Genomic DNA, 15549 nt, shown 5'->3' with positions numbered 1-15549 from the left:
CATTAAACACTTCAAGACCACTGAATGAACATCATTTGGGAATTACAATAATGACACATTATCAGTTGATGATCAAAGTAAAAAAAAACATCTCTCCCTCTGTTAGATATGTTAGCTCAGTTGCACAGCACCAAAACAACAAAGTCGCATGTGGATTGTGGAATTGGAACTATGGTAAGAAAGACATCGCTGCTCTCAAAGCCATATTGCTGCTGAATGTGTTTCAGTGCCTGCTGTGGTGTTTGCATGTTTGCATCCTACAAGCAAAGTCCACAGCCAGCACAGACTCGATATGGGAAGAGGTGGACATGTGTGCTGGCAGTGTTGGACTGATAAAGTTGTCATGGTACTAGCACATAATTCCCTCTTTCTTATAACTTATGAACAGAGGAAGTTAATTCAATGGATCTTTTTATTTTGTCTTCATGACGTTTTGTCCCCCTCTTATTCTTCTTTTTGTCGAATCGATCGCTGAACTAGTACATTCTGGCTTCACCTTTTGTCGATCTATCGCATCTCCATCTTTTTGGTGCGGCGCTCAGGGGTTGGTCTGAGTGGAGCTGACGAACAACTTGTGCCAGCTGACCACTCTCTTCCTCATGTCCACCTTGTCCAGCCAGATGTAGGCTTCCCCGATCAGGGTCTTCTTCATGAACTTGCCTCCATTGGACACCAAGAAAAGCTGGAGATACATTGGAGAGGGAAACAGATTCGTCATGGCTTATTCTGTTGTTATCTGATGTTTTGGTGTTTGTCCTTTGTCAGCTCACACACCCATTCCATCTTGCAAAGTGCACTGGTAAAAGCATGTTATGTGTAGTGGTTACAAGACAGCAAAGTCTGATCTAGTGATTAATATTAACCTAAGGAGAAGAAATAAGAAACAAAACAAAACATTTTAATCAGAAAAGAATAGTAGTGTTATCATTAATTACAAACTATAGACTCCAGTATAAATACATGTATTTATATTTCTAACACATCACACTTCATTTTTCCTTTAGCCTCAGCCCAAAAAATAGTCGGTGAGCATGAAATAAGATTGCCGGTATTTATTAAACTGCAACAGTCGACATATGTAGAATTTACCTTTTATAAAATGTACCAGCTACTTTTAGATGCTCGTATCCTGCAGCCCTCTAGAACGAGGGTTCAATCTCCCAGCTGCTACATGAGGCAGCAGAGCGGTTTATAAAACTTACCGTGAAGAGGTTTAAGACTTGTCTGACGATACAAGTCTCCAGTTTTAATGAGCTACAATAAACCATGTTTGAGATGCTGGATGTAAACTGAACTGGAATAGGATGAATACACCACAAATTACTGCAAATCTATACATGAAATCAATTCTCTGTGATTGATAGGCCAACCAGACTTTCAAAAAATGTATTAAACGTGATTAAAAAGGAGCAATATTGTGTGACACATCATGTTGGCCAGATGGACAGACCTAGATCCACATCTGTCAGTCTACAACTGTCTCATTTGGTGGCCTGTTGTACCTGTATGGAGTGTCCGGTTGAGTTGAGGGGGAATCTGAAGGTCTCATTGAAAGAGGGCTCTCTGTCGTGTCGACAAACTCTGGTCTTCTTCTTAATGATCCTCTTCTGAGTGGCTACATTGACCACATACAACTTCACATACAGATCTGAAGGCATATTAGATCAATCATGAATATGGATTAGTGAAGTGTCGGCTATTTTTCTGTTAGTTTCTGAAAACACACACCAATATATGTGCACTCATGCATGTGCACAAGTAGGCTTCACACGACTTGCAGACCTGGTAGGTGGTCGGGACTTTTAAACTTGTAAGTGATGTTTCTGCATTGAAGGATCTCCAATACCAGTTGGTCCCCTTCTGTCTTTACTTCCTTCTTGAGAGCCACCTTGATCTCCCCCATTACTTGTGTTTTACCGCCTGAAAATAAGCATGGAAAAGAGATGTCGGTGATCTGGATTTTAGAATAAGATGTCTATTTCATTATTTCTTTTATTTGGATAGCCCTGGCTGAACTTTGCTAAGTACTTCAAGGCAGATTCCTATGGTTGCACAGAAAAGGATTATCGACTGTTATGTATCTCCATTGCATTTAAGTATGAGAGTTTTACTAAGGCAGGCTGAGTTAAATGTGTCCAATGAGTTGCCAGGCACCACGGAAATGACCTCCAGACCCTGATCTGTGTAACAGCTGCCAGGCTACAGCCTGAGATGAACTTGGGCTCTTTGTTACAAATTGTAACTAGAGCTGGATGGGAGGCGCCATGACACCTGAGCTACATGAAATGTAGACATAGTTATGACAGTGGGTAGGATAGTGTGACATCCACTTCTCTTCCACGATCACGAGCCGTGCATTCGTTAGGCAGGGTAAATATTGTTTCTGGACAATAAGCACTTAACTGAGCGTTTGACTCCATAATTCAATGCAGTCATTTTGAAAACGCAGTGGAGGTGGTTGAAAGAGGGTCTCGGTAAATAAAGAATTATAAAATGTTATACAAAGTATCCAGCAGGTGGAGACCTACAAGCAAGTAACAACTGTAAACAGAGACCATTTATGGAACTTGCCTTCGTTTTCTGGGGTCCCTAGTTGGTTTTTGTCAGTGCCGTTCGGAATAGCCTTACCACTGTGAGAGGAAAAACATATGAGCATCATCAGAACTATTGAACAACAATTTAAAGCAAGGCATTACTTTCAGCCTTACACTTTACTGGATGTGCTAAGAATGCTCTACAAATGGTCTCACATGCGTGGCACTTGAAAAATGGCACTGTCCACTCCATTGCCTGCCTCTTCTTCCCCGTCCAGACCTCCATAGGCGTCTCCCACAAGACTCGGGGCAGACAGCACCACAGACCCTGAGACATCACCCAGTCGGTGTCCTGGTCCTGAGGGTGGCAAGAGCGAGCGTGATGGTGAGGAAATGATCAATCGATCGATCTGTCTATCTATCTATCTATCTATCTATCTATCTATCTATCTATCTATCTATCTATCTATCTATCTATCTATCTATCTATCTATCTATCTATCTATCTATCTATCTATCCATCCATGTGAACATTCATATCTCACCATTTGAACACAGAAACAAACAGAGAGTGTCTTTTACCGACTCAGTTTTTACCACGCATGCATACATGTCCAACAGAAACACTTCACACCCCCAGCTCACTGACGGTGACACTGTCTGCCACAGATAACGTGACTGAGCGTCACATAACAGCATATCAGGGGAGGGACAGATCACCGTAGAGGACAGCTTGTCCTTGCATTTAGCAGTGTAGTGTAAATTACCTCGGTTAACTCATGAAGATCACAGCTATTCCCTTCACTGGCCATGAATGAAGGTCACTCAGTATAATTCACAGATGAAAATGAATTTAGTGTGATAAATATGGATGTTCTTTCATATATTTCATTATTTAATTTTGGCTCCTGGCTGCTGTTGAGTTATGTTCTTACAGTGTGGAAGAGCGTGATTAGTTCAGGGAATATGTAAAGTGTTTCTGTCTAGACTGATGGTGGACACATTCTTTGCCTTCATGAGCTCGGTGTCCACTGCCTAAATGAGCTTTTAAACAATGACCGATAGTAGTTAGATTGTGTCTGAAAGATAATCTGTGGCACAAAGGCAATAACGAAAACATAATTTTATCAAGAAAGAAATAAACAAAACAATACACGCACATGCGCACTGTCAGACATTCACAGATGTACACACATGAAAATAATGAAATGATAATTATTCCGTTACTTCAATTATTTAAACATTTGGTAATATATTTAAGTTAATTTAGTTTCTTATCCATTTTTTGTTTTTGGTAATATTGCATTATGCTTCATAAGATAGGATTAATAATATTTAGCAGTACATTTTTCCTATGTTGTCTCACCTTCCCTCGACACTTCTGTTCCTCTCATGGTTAGCTGACCGCTTTACTCTCATTGGCCGGTGAGTGAGCCTCCTGTTGACTTTTGAACCTCTTGGTGTGACTGTGTTTCCTGGTGTGACTGCTTCAGTCTCAGATTTGTGTCCCCTTTGTTTAAGGCAGCAGGTTTTGGAGAGGATTGGGTAGGGAGGGGAGCCTGTGTGTCTGTGTGTCTGTTTTGTCACTTATCTAAGGGTTCATTCATATGGCACACGCATGCACACAAAGAGAGGCTGCAGCATCACAAAGTGGCCAGGGAACAGTAGCCAGGGAAGCTGCAACTGCATGCTTAAATATTTATGACACTGTGCTAACTTATCTCAGAAAGGGACGACAACATAGTCCTTTATTGTCAGGACATCACACTAAAAATGAAGCATAAACACAACAATGGATATTGTTTCAATCGTGTTAATATGGTGCAAGACGTGAGGGATTGCCATCCCAGTTTGGTTTCTATACTGGGGTTGCTGATCTCCACACTAGGGTTCTATAGAAACCATATGCTTGGGATTGGCACATGCACAATTCATGTCGAAATAGAAGGGTCTGGAGCTCTTATTTTGGAGCGAATTAAATGTATATTTTTCTTTAGTTTTGTTCGTGTTAAACTCTTCTGTGTGTAAATACTTTAGTAATAAAGCGCCTTTATGGCCTACTTAAGATTCCAAAAATAGACAGGAAAAAATGTTAAATAAATGGGAAATGTCAAATACAATATTTGGGATGTGTAGTGCACTTACTGTGCCAGATTAATAAATGTTTAATTTTAGATTTAAAGACTGAATAAAATAAGCTTTTAACAGTTAGTTTTGATATATCTCAGTTATTTGTCTTTTTGTTAAGGAGGTGAACGCTCAGTGGTTAAGGTTTTCATCAAACGATCTCAACAAAGCTTACATGCACAGGAAAAAAGGAAGCATGTCACAGGAAGTGTATCATGGGTAGGGTTGGGATTTACTTGGTTGCAGGCGGGACTGTTGCACGGCAGCCTCTGCGGCAGCAATGGCTATCCCAGCGTCCTCAAGGTGGGCCTGAGTGACGCTGCTCTTGCTTTGGCTTCTGGAGGGGCCATGGGAGCGCAGCTGACCATCAGAGGAAGACTTGGAGCTGCCGGGGCTGCTGTGTGACTTTTCCAACGGCATCATCTGCATGTCTGGAGGAAGAAGAAATGGATGGTTATAACTGCTAATGTAGATGAAAGAGATGTAGATGAATCAGTATTTATTTTTTCTGCTCCACAGCGACACGTATTGTGCCATGTTGCAGTTGACAAGCACATGAGGTGTAGTTACAGCTGTCAAACAATTATTCTAATTTTAGTTTATATTACGACCACCTCTATCTCTATGACAACTGAGAGCTAAGGTTATGAAAAACTGTTTTTGTTGCATATGGGCACCTGTGTATGTTTCCTGGTGTAAACAAATACTTATTGAGGATTACTTTACCTTTGGATGGATCAGGGAAGATTCCATGGCTTCTGCTCTTGATCACAGAGTTCTTAGGTGAATCATGACTCCCGCTTGGTCCTTGGACCTGTCCCACAGCATACCCAGGCCCCATTCCAGGGCCTGATATATGGCCCAGGCTGTGTGCGTGACCATAACCCTGATCTGACCCAGACCCTGGTGGGCCTTGAGAAGCATTGTGGGCTTTGCTATGCTCAATGCTCTCACTCTGCTCATTCAGAGGCATCCAGCGCGGAGTGTTGTCTAGCAGAGCAGTGTTCGACAAGTCAATCAACACCTGAGACACAATTAACAAACACACACACAGTGACATCAAGAGAAAGAAAAAGAAATATTCAAGACTCACTAATACAAGTGACCACCGAGAGGAATTTGTATGACGGTACATAACAATACAGTGTGCGCAAAAAGTCTATTTGCTGAAGAATTGTGATGCATTGGCTACTGCAATTTGCACAAAAATAGCTCTTCTCACTATAGAGGTTTACAGGCATGAAGCAAAGCTTGACTGAGTTTGTGAGAGGAGGGAGATAAGGCTAATAGTATAAGGTAGTTTTAAGAAAAGCCGGTCCATCGGGGGAGGGAAAGCAGCAGAAACCTCTTTTGTGAGGTAAAAACTAAATGCAGTTGACATTTTCACACACTTTTAATCAGATTCTAAAAGCACTCACTTCTCCAAGGAAGTCATTGGAGGAGGATCTGTCATAGTCCCACACTGTCACCTCCAGCGTCTTTTTCTTTAACTGGATAGTAAGAAGGAAGAAGAGGAGAGAGGGGCACAGATTATGATGCGGGATATTGTGTGCGTGTATGTGTGAGGGAGAGAAATGTGCATCTGTGATTGTTGTCTGTGTTTGTGTGCATGTGAGTGGAGGAAGCGTGAAAGAAACAGGCACACTGCATGTGTGTGCAGTGCATGAGTGAATGCGAGCCTACAATAGGAGGGTCATACTGTAATAAGAATGGAAGCAAGGACATCTACTTACGTTAGATTGTGTTTGTTCCAATACATGTTGCATGTGTGCATGAACTTGTGTATATGTATTTGTATTTAGAAAAGTGTGGGAGGAGATGAAAGTATATCTCGGGGAGGGAGCGGGCAAATGAAAGACGCATCGGCATTTTTAATGCCGGCAGTCTCCTGCCAGCAATGAGACGTGATTAACAGAAGGCAGCCCTGGAGGAGCCAATCTATTCTCTGACCACTACAGCTAGTGCAGCTGCACTCATCCCTCTCTGTGGTAGTTACAGTTTAGGTGGTGTCTCTGTCATGTGCTACCAGCGAACACAGAAATCCACAAAAAGCACACACCCATATACACAATGACATTTACAAAGTGACAGACTAGCACACAGGAACACCATCACAATGACTTTCTCTCACTCTTTTTGTTAAAACGACACGCAATTAGGCTGTCTGCGATGAGACTGCATGAGAGCAGAAATGAGGGTTGTAAACTTGAGTCTTGGGATGCTGATAAGAGGTTGCAAAGGGATACAGAGAACAGCCCTGGGGACAAGGCATGAGGACAGAATCCTAAGAGGAATGTTAGACATCCACTTCACCTAAAGTGACACACAGCAACAGCAACACAAGTACGAGGAAGGCAAAGTTTGTGTTTGTTTGTGTGTGTTAATGTCATTCTGAACTGTACCTGCTCCAAATGAATGTTCTTGTAGATGACGGTCTGGTTCCATTCTGGGTTCATGGTCTTCTGGGCATACTTGGTCCTTCTTTTGTTATCAGCACTGATAAGTCATGATATTCAGAATGATTGGTTGTCAGTAATAAATTAAAATGTCTTTTCCCTGCCTGACCCCATGGCAAACATTCACCAAACTATGATGTACTCAATACATGTGGACTGAATAGATGCTTGTAAAACAGTCAATCTCCTGGTGTGGAGACATCAGAAACAAATTCAAATGTCATTGTTCTGTAAATTGTCTAAGATGCTATCACAAAATGACAAAGTACTTCAGCGATAGAGGCTGTGGAGAGCTAAAAGTGAGAAGCATGGAGAGAAAAAGCAATGACAGGAGTGTTGTTAACACACCATGAAATAGAGCCGATAATTGGACGAACAACAAAGGCCACAACAAAAGGATGGAAAAACACTTTGGAAACATAATTTACAGAAAGAAAAACATAGCACCAACGAAAAACAAAGATCAGCACCACACTACCTTGCATTCTGGACAACCATGACTTGGCTGAGGGAGTCCAGAAGAGGAAGAGGAGGGCAGATATCACAAACAAGAAAAGCAAAAACACAAAAAAACAGTCAGAGAAGCTCAGAGAGCTCAAAGAAAAGGCAGTAAAGGATAGAGAGCTGAGGCAATCAACATTCTGGGTGCAGGGTGTATCACTGTGTTTGTGCCCAAGCAATGTATGTGACGCAAGACTGAAAAAACCTCACAATGATTACAACTGGTTCATGGGTGAATGACTAATTCACTATTCTGTTGTTGTTGTTGTTATACCGTGGCTCTGCACTCTACTGTTAATGTCTGACAACTACATTTCAAAATACTCTTCAAATGAAACAGCAGGGGAACAAAAGTGCTCTCCTACGGAGCTTTTATTCTTAATTTACACAGGGTGTAACAGAGAGGGCTTATAATCTCATGAACATGTCCAATGGGGTCATTATCTAAGAGCAGACACTGTTACAGAGTAGATAACGGCTGTATCGATCCTTTCCCTTGCTGTTCACAGACTCTTGGTGGGATGGTGGATCAGGCAATATGCTAGGGGATAATACTAAAATTCTCAATTAAGCAGCGTAAGAGAGAACTTGTGAATTCAGCATATAGTATGTTTGCACACATGTATGCTGTGTATGACCAGATCATTCAACATATTTTAATGTTGCAGTATGGGAATGGATCTCCTCTTGCAGCTTTGTATCAAGCCTAAAACACCCATCCATTGATTCACAGAGATTGAATCAAATTCAATGATCAATTACTCTACAAATGACTGCCTCATATCATCATGTCCAGTATCATTCTCTCATACAAACTCAGGTAGTTAGTCAGTTCCGTACAGGACAGTAAATATAAAGTCAGAAAGAAATAGGGGGAGAGAAAACAGGACAGACACAGATGCAGAAAGGCAGACACAGACCAGACATTTGTGAACACACAGACACACTCAGAGCTCACCCTCTCCCCGGCAAGAGGTAGACCTTGACAAAAGGGTCAGAGTAACCGTCGTTGTCCCTCTGGGCCAGGTTTCTAGCCTGCAGGACGTGGACGATCAGGTTTCCTAGGTTCCTGTCATAGTTGATCTGGAGCTGAGGGAAAACGAGTGGAGTGGAGGCTGTGTGAGACCAAGACCAAACTACAGCTGGACGTATTTCTTCAATATTTTAATACCTGAATTTCTCCAGTGATGGGATGAGGTGTCTTCATTGCATCGATCGGCTACAAGAAAATGAAGGAGGAGCATACAATGATTGTAAAATGATTGTTTTCGTGACCTGACCCACAAAGAAAAGCTTGTACCAGACTTGCCGGGGATTAGGATGCAGCAAATGTTGCTCTGACTTCACTCTTGAAATATATATTGCCAGCTTACAGATGAATAGGTTGTCCTTGTAGAAAAGATGCAGTGTAAAGATTTCTTACTGGATCTATATCTCGCTCAGGAGAGGTTTGACTATGGAAGCTGTCTAATTGACTGGGAAGTCCTTCAGTGCAGTTTGAGAAGGTTAATCAATTATTTGAGGTACTTAGACGTTAATAAAACATGTCAATTTCAGTTTAGATGATTTCCAAAGTACAAACACAATATATTCTGTACACGGCAGACATCACCGTTTGCTTTTACATGATGCATTCTCCTTTTTCTATCAGTGTGACATGCTTTTCAAAAATCAAGCATTTAAACATTTGCTTATAATAAAGCACGTATACATATGTTTCCCATTGCATGTGTAAAGAACACCCATACACAGGGTCATGCACTGCACCACAGGTTCTTATTCTGTAATTGGCCTGCCACTATTTGATGAACACAGCCACACCAGTTGACCTTCACATAAAACCTCCCCCTTGTAGTGTCAGTATGCATGATGTAATACTAATGGGGGTGCACGGGGTTCCATACTGCGGCTCAAAACAGATCCATACTATTATTCATTCAAAATAGAGTTACATTTTACACAATGTATCAACCTTTGACATATGAACCAGTTCTTCCCTTTCTATATTCCTTTTATTCATCACATTGCAAACGTAACTCTTTACAACTGAAGTGTGTGTCTGAGATGAGGCAGCAGAAAGTGCTACTAAATCAAATCCACAACCTTGTGTCGTTGTTTCTTGTTTATGGCAGGGGATGCGGGCTGGCCGGGGCTTGGCACACCACTGGAGGCAGTTGATCCAGTACCCGAGTGGAGGATGGCAGATCGCTCCAGTGCAGAGAGGACACCCAAACCTCCTGGCCCGAGCCCTGCCCCAGCCATACCAGGCGCCAGCTGCTGGGACACCTTCTGCAGTTCTGCCGCCAGCTGCTTAGGATCTACACCAGGGGAACGCTGCCCACCTACTGAAACAAATACGTATGGCAATTCACCTTGTATTTATGTGAAATAGGTACACAGATACATGCATGCATGCAGGCGTATCAACAAATCCTTGTACATACCAGCCTTAAGCTGGACATGGTGCTCCAGGGCTTGTGGGTGCTCAGGGTCAGACAGCATATTAAGGTCGCTGTTTGGATCCATACAGGATATAATGGAATATCAACCAGTGTATTTTAGCAGTAATCAGTCATAGAGTGATATTTGATGATGGGGTGTGGAATGAAGGGAAGGGAAAGGAGGGAGGAGAGGTGTACATTGGTGCAGAGTTACCATATTGCGACTAAACATGTTGACGTTTCAGTGGGATCGAGGGGTAAATGATGACAGATGTAACTCACAGTCTCACACTCAGCTCCGCCTCTGCACATGGCTGGCCCATGATGCACTGCACCTCTTCATAAGTCTTTCCCGTCAGAGGGATTCGGTTCCACTCCAACACCTGCATTCCTGGGGTGTGATAAAGGCAGGCAGGCAGATTCAGAGACAAAAGCGTATTATCAATTCCCACACAATATGTTGTAGCCTTTCAGCAAACTCCTTTCACCCCCTCTCTGTATATGAAACATGATTCCGCCTACATACTCACGTAGCAGAGGAAATGCTTTAATTTGTAGTACACCCAGTGGGAAACTAACATTTTTAATTTGGCTCTGGTGTTGACTTCATCATTGAATCATTACAGCATTGCACACACAGCACAGCAACATGCAAATTGATTTTAACAATCTTATTTGTTTTTACTCAAACGGCATATCAAATTTAAATAAATGAGACAAAACAATGCATCTCAAATAGTAATATTAAAATGTATACAGAAATGAGTGCACAGCAAACTCAAACTTGCAACCCAAGGCCAGAGCTTTAAGAGGCCTCACTTACAAACAAATCGAGTCTTCATATTAGACTTTTGCTTTCGAAGCAACTCGCCAGCTGCTGTGATAATAAAGGCTTGATTTAATATCTCTACATCCTTCTGCATGAGCCAGTGCTCACTTAGAGTATTCCCTCTTCTCTCTCTCCGTATCCTCCCCCACTTTATTTCACTTTGCACCTGAAGGCATGTTCCGCTGAAACATACACATCTTTCAATTCAGCATATGCTTGAACACTGCCAGCCTGACCACGATTCCTATTTCTTTATTCCAACTAATCATGCCATGAAAGGGGAACCCGGTCTAACCTTTTATATCCTATTATTTCCACACTAAGAAAATGAATAAAACGCATCAGACCAAGAAAAAATACATAAGCTGAATACATAATCTGTCCTTCACCACCCTCCCTTGTGCAATAACAATTCCCTATGATGTAGTTCCCTTTAAAGAGAGAAACTAGAACAAAACCAATTTTGTTCTCAAAACTATGGCAATTACGATTAATATTCAGGCTCATCTCTGTCCAAACAATAAACACAGGAAGATCATTTGAACAATTTAATGTACAAATGAATGATTTTGGATTTCTTAACATTTATAAAGCTCATTATTGTGTGTTTGTCTATGCCTGCCTCCATGTATTTGTGAGCCTATAACGATGCTAAATATAACCTATGACTAACACAGCCCAGCGCTGTCGAGTGTGAGTTGACAGGCTTTTTCTGTATTTGGATGTGTTGTGTTGGGGGAATGAGACATGACAGACCACAACACAGAAGGCTACTGCAGCCTCTCACATCTCCAGGGATTTAACTGAAAGCTTATGCACTGCCCTAAAAATAATAACAGTTTAAAGATTTGCATTTACACCCTTAATCTCTCCGGCTTCAGCAATGTTATTTCTTACCATGTGTAGCAAAGACAAATGAACACACCTTCTCTACCTTCATTTGAACAGCATGTTCTCTTGTTGAATGATGTGAATACCGTAAGTAGTATTTTTCTCACTATTACAAACTTAATTGTAATATTCCCTTTTTTCCATTCTAAATGTGAATGAAGTATTTCCAGATCAGAAAATAATAATAATGGACATTTTAAATATGCCAAATCAGCCAGTTGGGGCAGATATACACTCATTTATACCACCACTTTTTCTCATTTTCCTCTTACCCTCTGCAACGTTTCCTGTTTGTTCGGCCACACCACCAGGGATAACCTTGGCAATGTAGGCTCCAATCTCTCCTCGGCTACCCGGAACCTCCTTCCCACCTACCACACGGATCCCAAGACCGTTCCCTGAGGGAAAAATAAATAAAGCAAATACTAATTAGCTAAAAGGTGATAGAACATGATTGTGTGCAATCATTGAATGCAATGTCTTTGTGTTCTACCTGACACACTGGTGTCTTTTAGGTCTCTCTTCAGCTTGATGCAAGTGTGAGGGAAGGCATAAGGCGCCAGATTCATCTGAAATTTCAAAGAATTTACAACATGAAGAAAATTAAATTCCTTACAGAAAACATATCAGGTTCAGTGTTTGAGTGAAAATGTAAATAAAGAACGCAAACTGTGAAGTGTGCATAGTGTGAAGTTGAAGGATGTTAGCTTGGATCTCACCTGTCTCCTGTCCGACATGTTTCCACTCTGCGGATGTCCTTCTCTTGGCTTATCAAACCAATCTGTGTCCTCTCTTCTCAGGTGGTAGGCTAGACAGGGAGAGACTGCGGTTAACAGCCATGCTCACAGAAAAACACACCTACTTTATCCCCAATAGCTTGATAAATATCTGATATAAACAGGGTAATGACTACTTGGACAGAGATCCATCTTGCAATCAAGCTTTGGAAACAGTTAGTATGCATCACAAAGTGTATCACACATCCCTTCATGTTAATACAAATGCAGGAAGATCTTTCCTGAATGGATAGGTGAAAGCAAATAGGTATAACATATAGTTCACCCTATCAATGCCGACTGTGAGAACAAATGATCACTGCAAGCACTGAATGAAAGATGAATACATTTCAAGAGCATTTTAAGTTTAGCATGCTTTTGATACCATGCATTGCTCCCCGTCTCAGTGTGAGGGCTCTTCTTTGTCCATATTTTCATAGCTGCTGTGTATGAAACATTGTTGTTGAAAGAAGCCCTTGAAAATGATGTACTATTACTTAATAATTTCAGACAAAACACTGTGGGTTGGAGTTGTCCCATTGTGTGTTTTATTCCAATAATAAAAACAAAATAAAAATAATAATGCTCTTAATAATAGTAATAATATGAATAATAAGAATATAGTATAACAGTATGTTGTAGTATAGTAGTATAAATAATAGTGATAGTAATTATTTCGTACTTTTTTCTTAATAAAATAATTTTGAGAGTGAAGGGGGAGAAATATCTTCACAGTATCTTAGACCTTCCTATAGTCTATAGTAGAGGATCAAAAACCATATAACTGTAAAGTGATACTACACTACGCTAATGCATTGATGATGTACTATGTTCTGTGTACTGTGAAACCCCCCAAAGCCCATCATACAGACATCTAACACCTTTAAAGCATGATATGTAAAACCAGAAGACAATGAATGTCTTGTGGTACATTTGGCATCATTATTGCAAGGCTCAAAAACCATCTAAAGCCATGGTAACAAGGCAGGTTGGTGGAGAATGTTATATAATAGAAATGTGAGTCATCACTTTGGTGTTCCATGCAATGGATCGTCACTAAGGATAGAATGTGCATAGGTCTGCCAAATGTCTCTTTGTGTTATCAGTGATCTAATTCCACTAAAGAAAATGCGCCAATAACGATGAGAAGAAATGGGCTGATGACTTTATATGCTGAAGGTAAATGTTGCCTGTTCGCTAAATGTCTTTGATTAGAGAAGAAAGCACTTATCAGTTCTGATTTAGTATTCGGGTTTTCTTTGGCAACATCGACCTTCAGAATTCTCTAAACAAATTGGATAAAATGTCTTAACATATATGCGCTGCGATAGCATTTGAAACACATTTTGTGGTAACACTTATGCATGATCACGCAATACACATGTGCATTTTTTGCAAAAGTGCATGAACATTAATACTGGAAATGGGTCTGATATGCTTACAGAAGCATTGTAACGTGCAGTCATTGCAAAATGATTTATAACTGAAGTCACTTTAGTATATGACTTGTAAAAAAAAAACTTCTAGTGCCATTAAGATGGGGTTCATTCCAGAATGGATCTGACATGTCAACTAAGAGAGACCTGCTAAATGACATGTATTGTATACTACTGAGATGTGGGTCATTCCAGAATGAGTCTGGATTGGTTTCCAAAATCAACCAGAGAAGCGAACCAGTCAGAACGATGATATGCGGCATGGAGGCATACAGTCTATGTAACTACATGGAATTGTGATGCTGTCTCACCTTCTATATTCCAGTTTGGGCCTCCAGCTGGGGTACAAAGTTATATGTTTTTTTTAGAAATGCGTTCAACACATGTTCAGTCATCTAAAAAACTACAGGAACTGCGCTAACACTAGATTTGTATTGTGAGTATACTTCAGCACATGCACTGAAATCAGTATTCAATGTTCGATGCATGCTTGAAATTACTACAAGTCTGACATGACTAGCCTGTCGATCAGTTTAATTTAAGTGTAATTTAAGCAGTAGCGTTAAGTAAAAAGAAGCTGTCAACCTGTCAATTAATGTAAGATTGAGCCAAAGCAGTACTATTGAAATAATGTTTTTTAACTAGTACTGTAAAATACTCTACCGTGTCTGATACTTTCATGAAAGATTCTGGCATCATCTCTGTTCAAAGCCAGCATGGATTCACTTAGTGCTGTAATCAAGGCAGATGGACACTTTTACCTGGGGTCAGGACAAATATCACCTTCTTATCAAAGATTTAACCATACTGATCCTCAGTGTGCATAATGGTCCAGAAACATATCTAAAGTTGCTAAACATATTTGTTGTTGTTATGCATAATGATACTTATTTGATAACCAATGTGAATGACTTCAAACCTTCTTATTAAACTAGTCCCAATCAAGCAACTGTTTTGCAAAAGTCATTGGCCTTTCATATTGTATTTGTTTTATAATGTCTAAGTATAACTGTTTCTACTAAATGCATAACCTACTGTATCCAATTAAATCTTAAGAATAACTTTTCAAGTGGTATATTGAAATCTACAGAAATTGATTTGTCTGACCTAATGGAACACTACCAATCCCACTCTTACAAAATGGACATGGTACATGTCAATATTTGCCATCAATCACTTGGGGACATGGACATCTCACATTGCAACGACATCCACAGCAACAACCAACAAGCAGAAAACATTCACTTTATTGAAATGGAAATGGAAAACATAAATATTGCACAACATGCAAGGATGCAAAATCAGATACAGATAGACAATTAAAGACATACAATTACATACAAGACAAATAAGACACGATAATATGGTTCTTAATGTTATTTGTAACAGTACACATAACTGCACGGTAGTCCTTGAGAAAAAGTAATTGCATTGCAGTATGGGTTGAAATGTACTCCTGGACATTTGATTGTTCTTTAATTGGTAGGTGCGTGTCACTGACTTGCTAGTAGTTAAAGAAAAGTGAATGCCTTAACTGCACCCTGAGTACATCTAGACG

General features: G+C 40.5%; 1 protein-coding gene across 1 annotated transcript in view; it reads right to left on the bottom strand.

The window, feature by feature from the left end:
* The window catches only part of pclob (piccolo presynaptic cytomatrix protein b), a gene marked incomplete at its 5' end in the record, with an annotated part of 54858 nt that continues 39309 nt past the window's right edge, over window positions 1–15549 (bottom strand). The window contains 20 exons of the mRNA XM_079277904.1: window positions 1–682; window positions 1503–1648; window positions 1783–1920; window positions 2572–2630; window positions 2751–2892; window positions 4898–5092; window positions 5388–5685; window positions 6080–6151; window positions 7064–7157; window positions 7596–7622; window positions 8577–8707; window positions 8790–8837; window positions 9719–9963; window positions 10063–10130; window positions 10342–10450; window positions 12052–12177; window positions 12273–12348; window positions 12499–12587; window positions 14303–14329; window positions 14655–14723. Of these exons, the coding sequence (XP_079134030.1) occupies window positions 539–682; window positions 1503–1648; window positions 1783–1920; window positions 2572–2630; window positions 2751–2892; window positions 4898–5092; window positions 5388–5685; window positions 6080–6151; window positions 7064–7157; window positions 7596–7622; window positions 8577–8707; window positions 8790–8837; window positions 9719–9963; window positions 10063–10130; window positions 10342–10450; window positions 12052–12177; window positions 12273–12348; window positions 12499–12587; window positions 14303–14329; window positions 14655–14723 (2303 nt within the window). The 3' untranslated portion in view covers window positions 1–538. The remainder of the gene's footprint in view (window positions 683–1502; window positions 1649–1782; window positions 1921–2571; window positions 2631–2750; window positions 2893–4897; window positions 5093–5387; window positions 5686–6079; window positions 6152–7063; window positions 7158–7595; window positions 7623–8576; window positions 8708–8789; window positions 8838–9718; window positions 9964–10062; window positions 10131–10341; window positions 10451–12051; window positions 12178–12272; window positions 12349–12498; window positions 12588–14302; window positions 14330–14654; window positions 14724–15549) is intronic.

The sequence above is a fragment of the Melanostigma gelatinosum genome (genome assembly GCF_949748355.1).
Source record: "Melanostigma gelatinosum genome assembly, chromosome: 1".
NCBI lineage: Eukaryota > Metazoa > Chordata > Actinopteri > Perciformes > Zoarcidae > Melanostigma > Melanostigma gelatinosum.
This window is presented reverse-complemented; position numbering and strand designations above follow the sequence as displayed.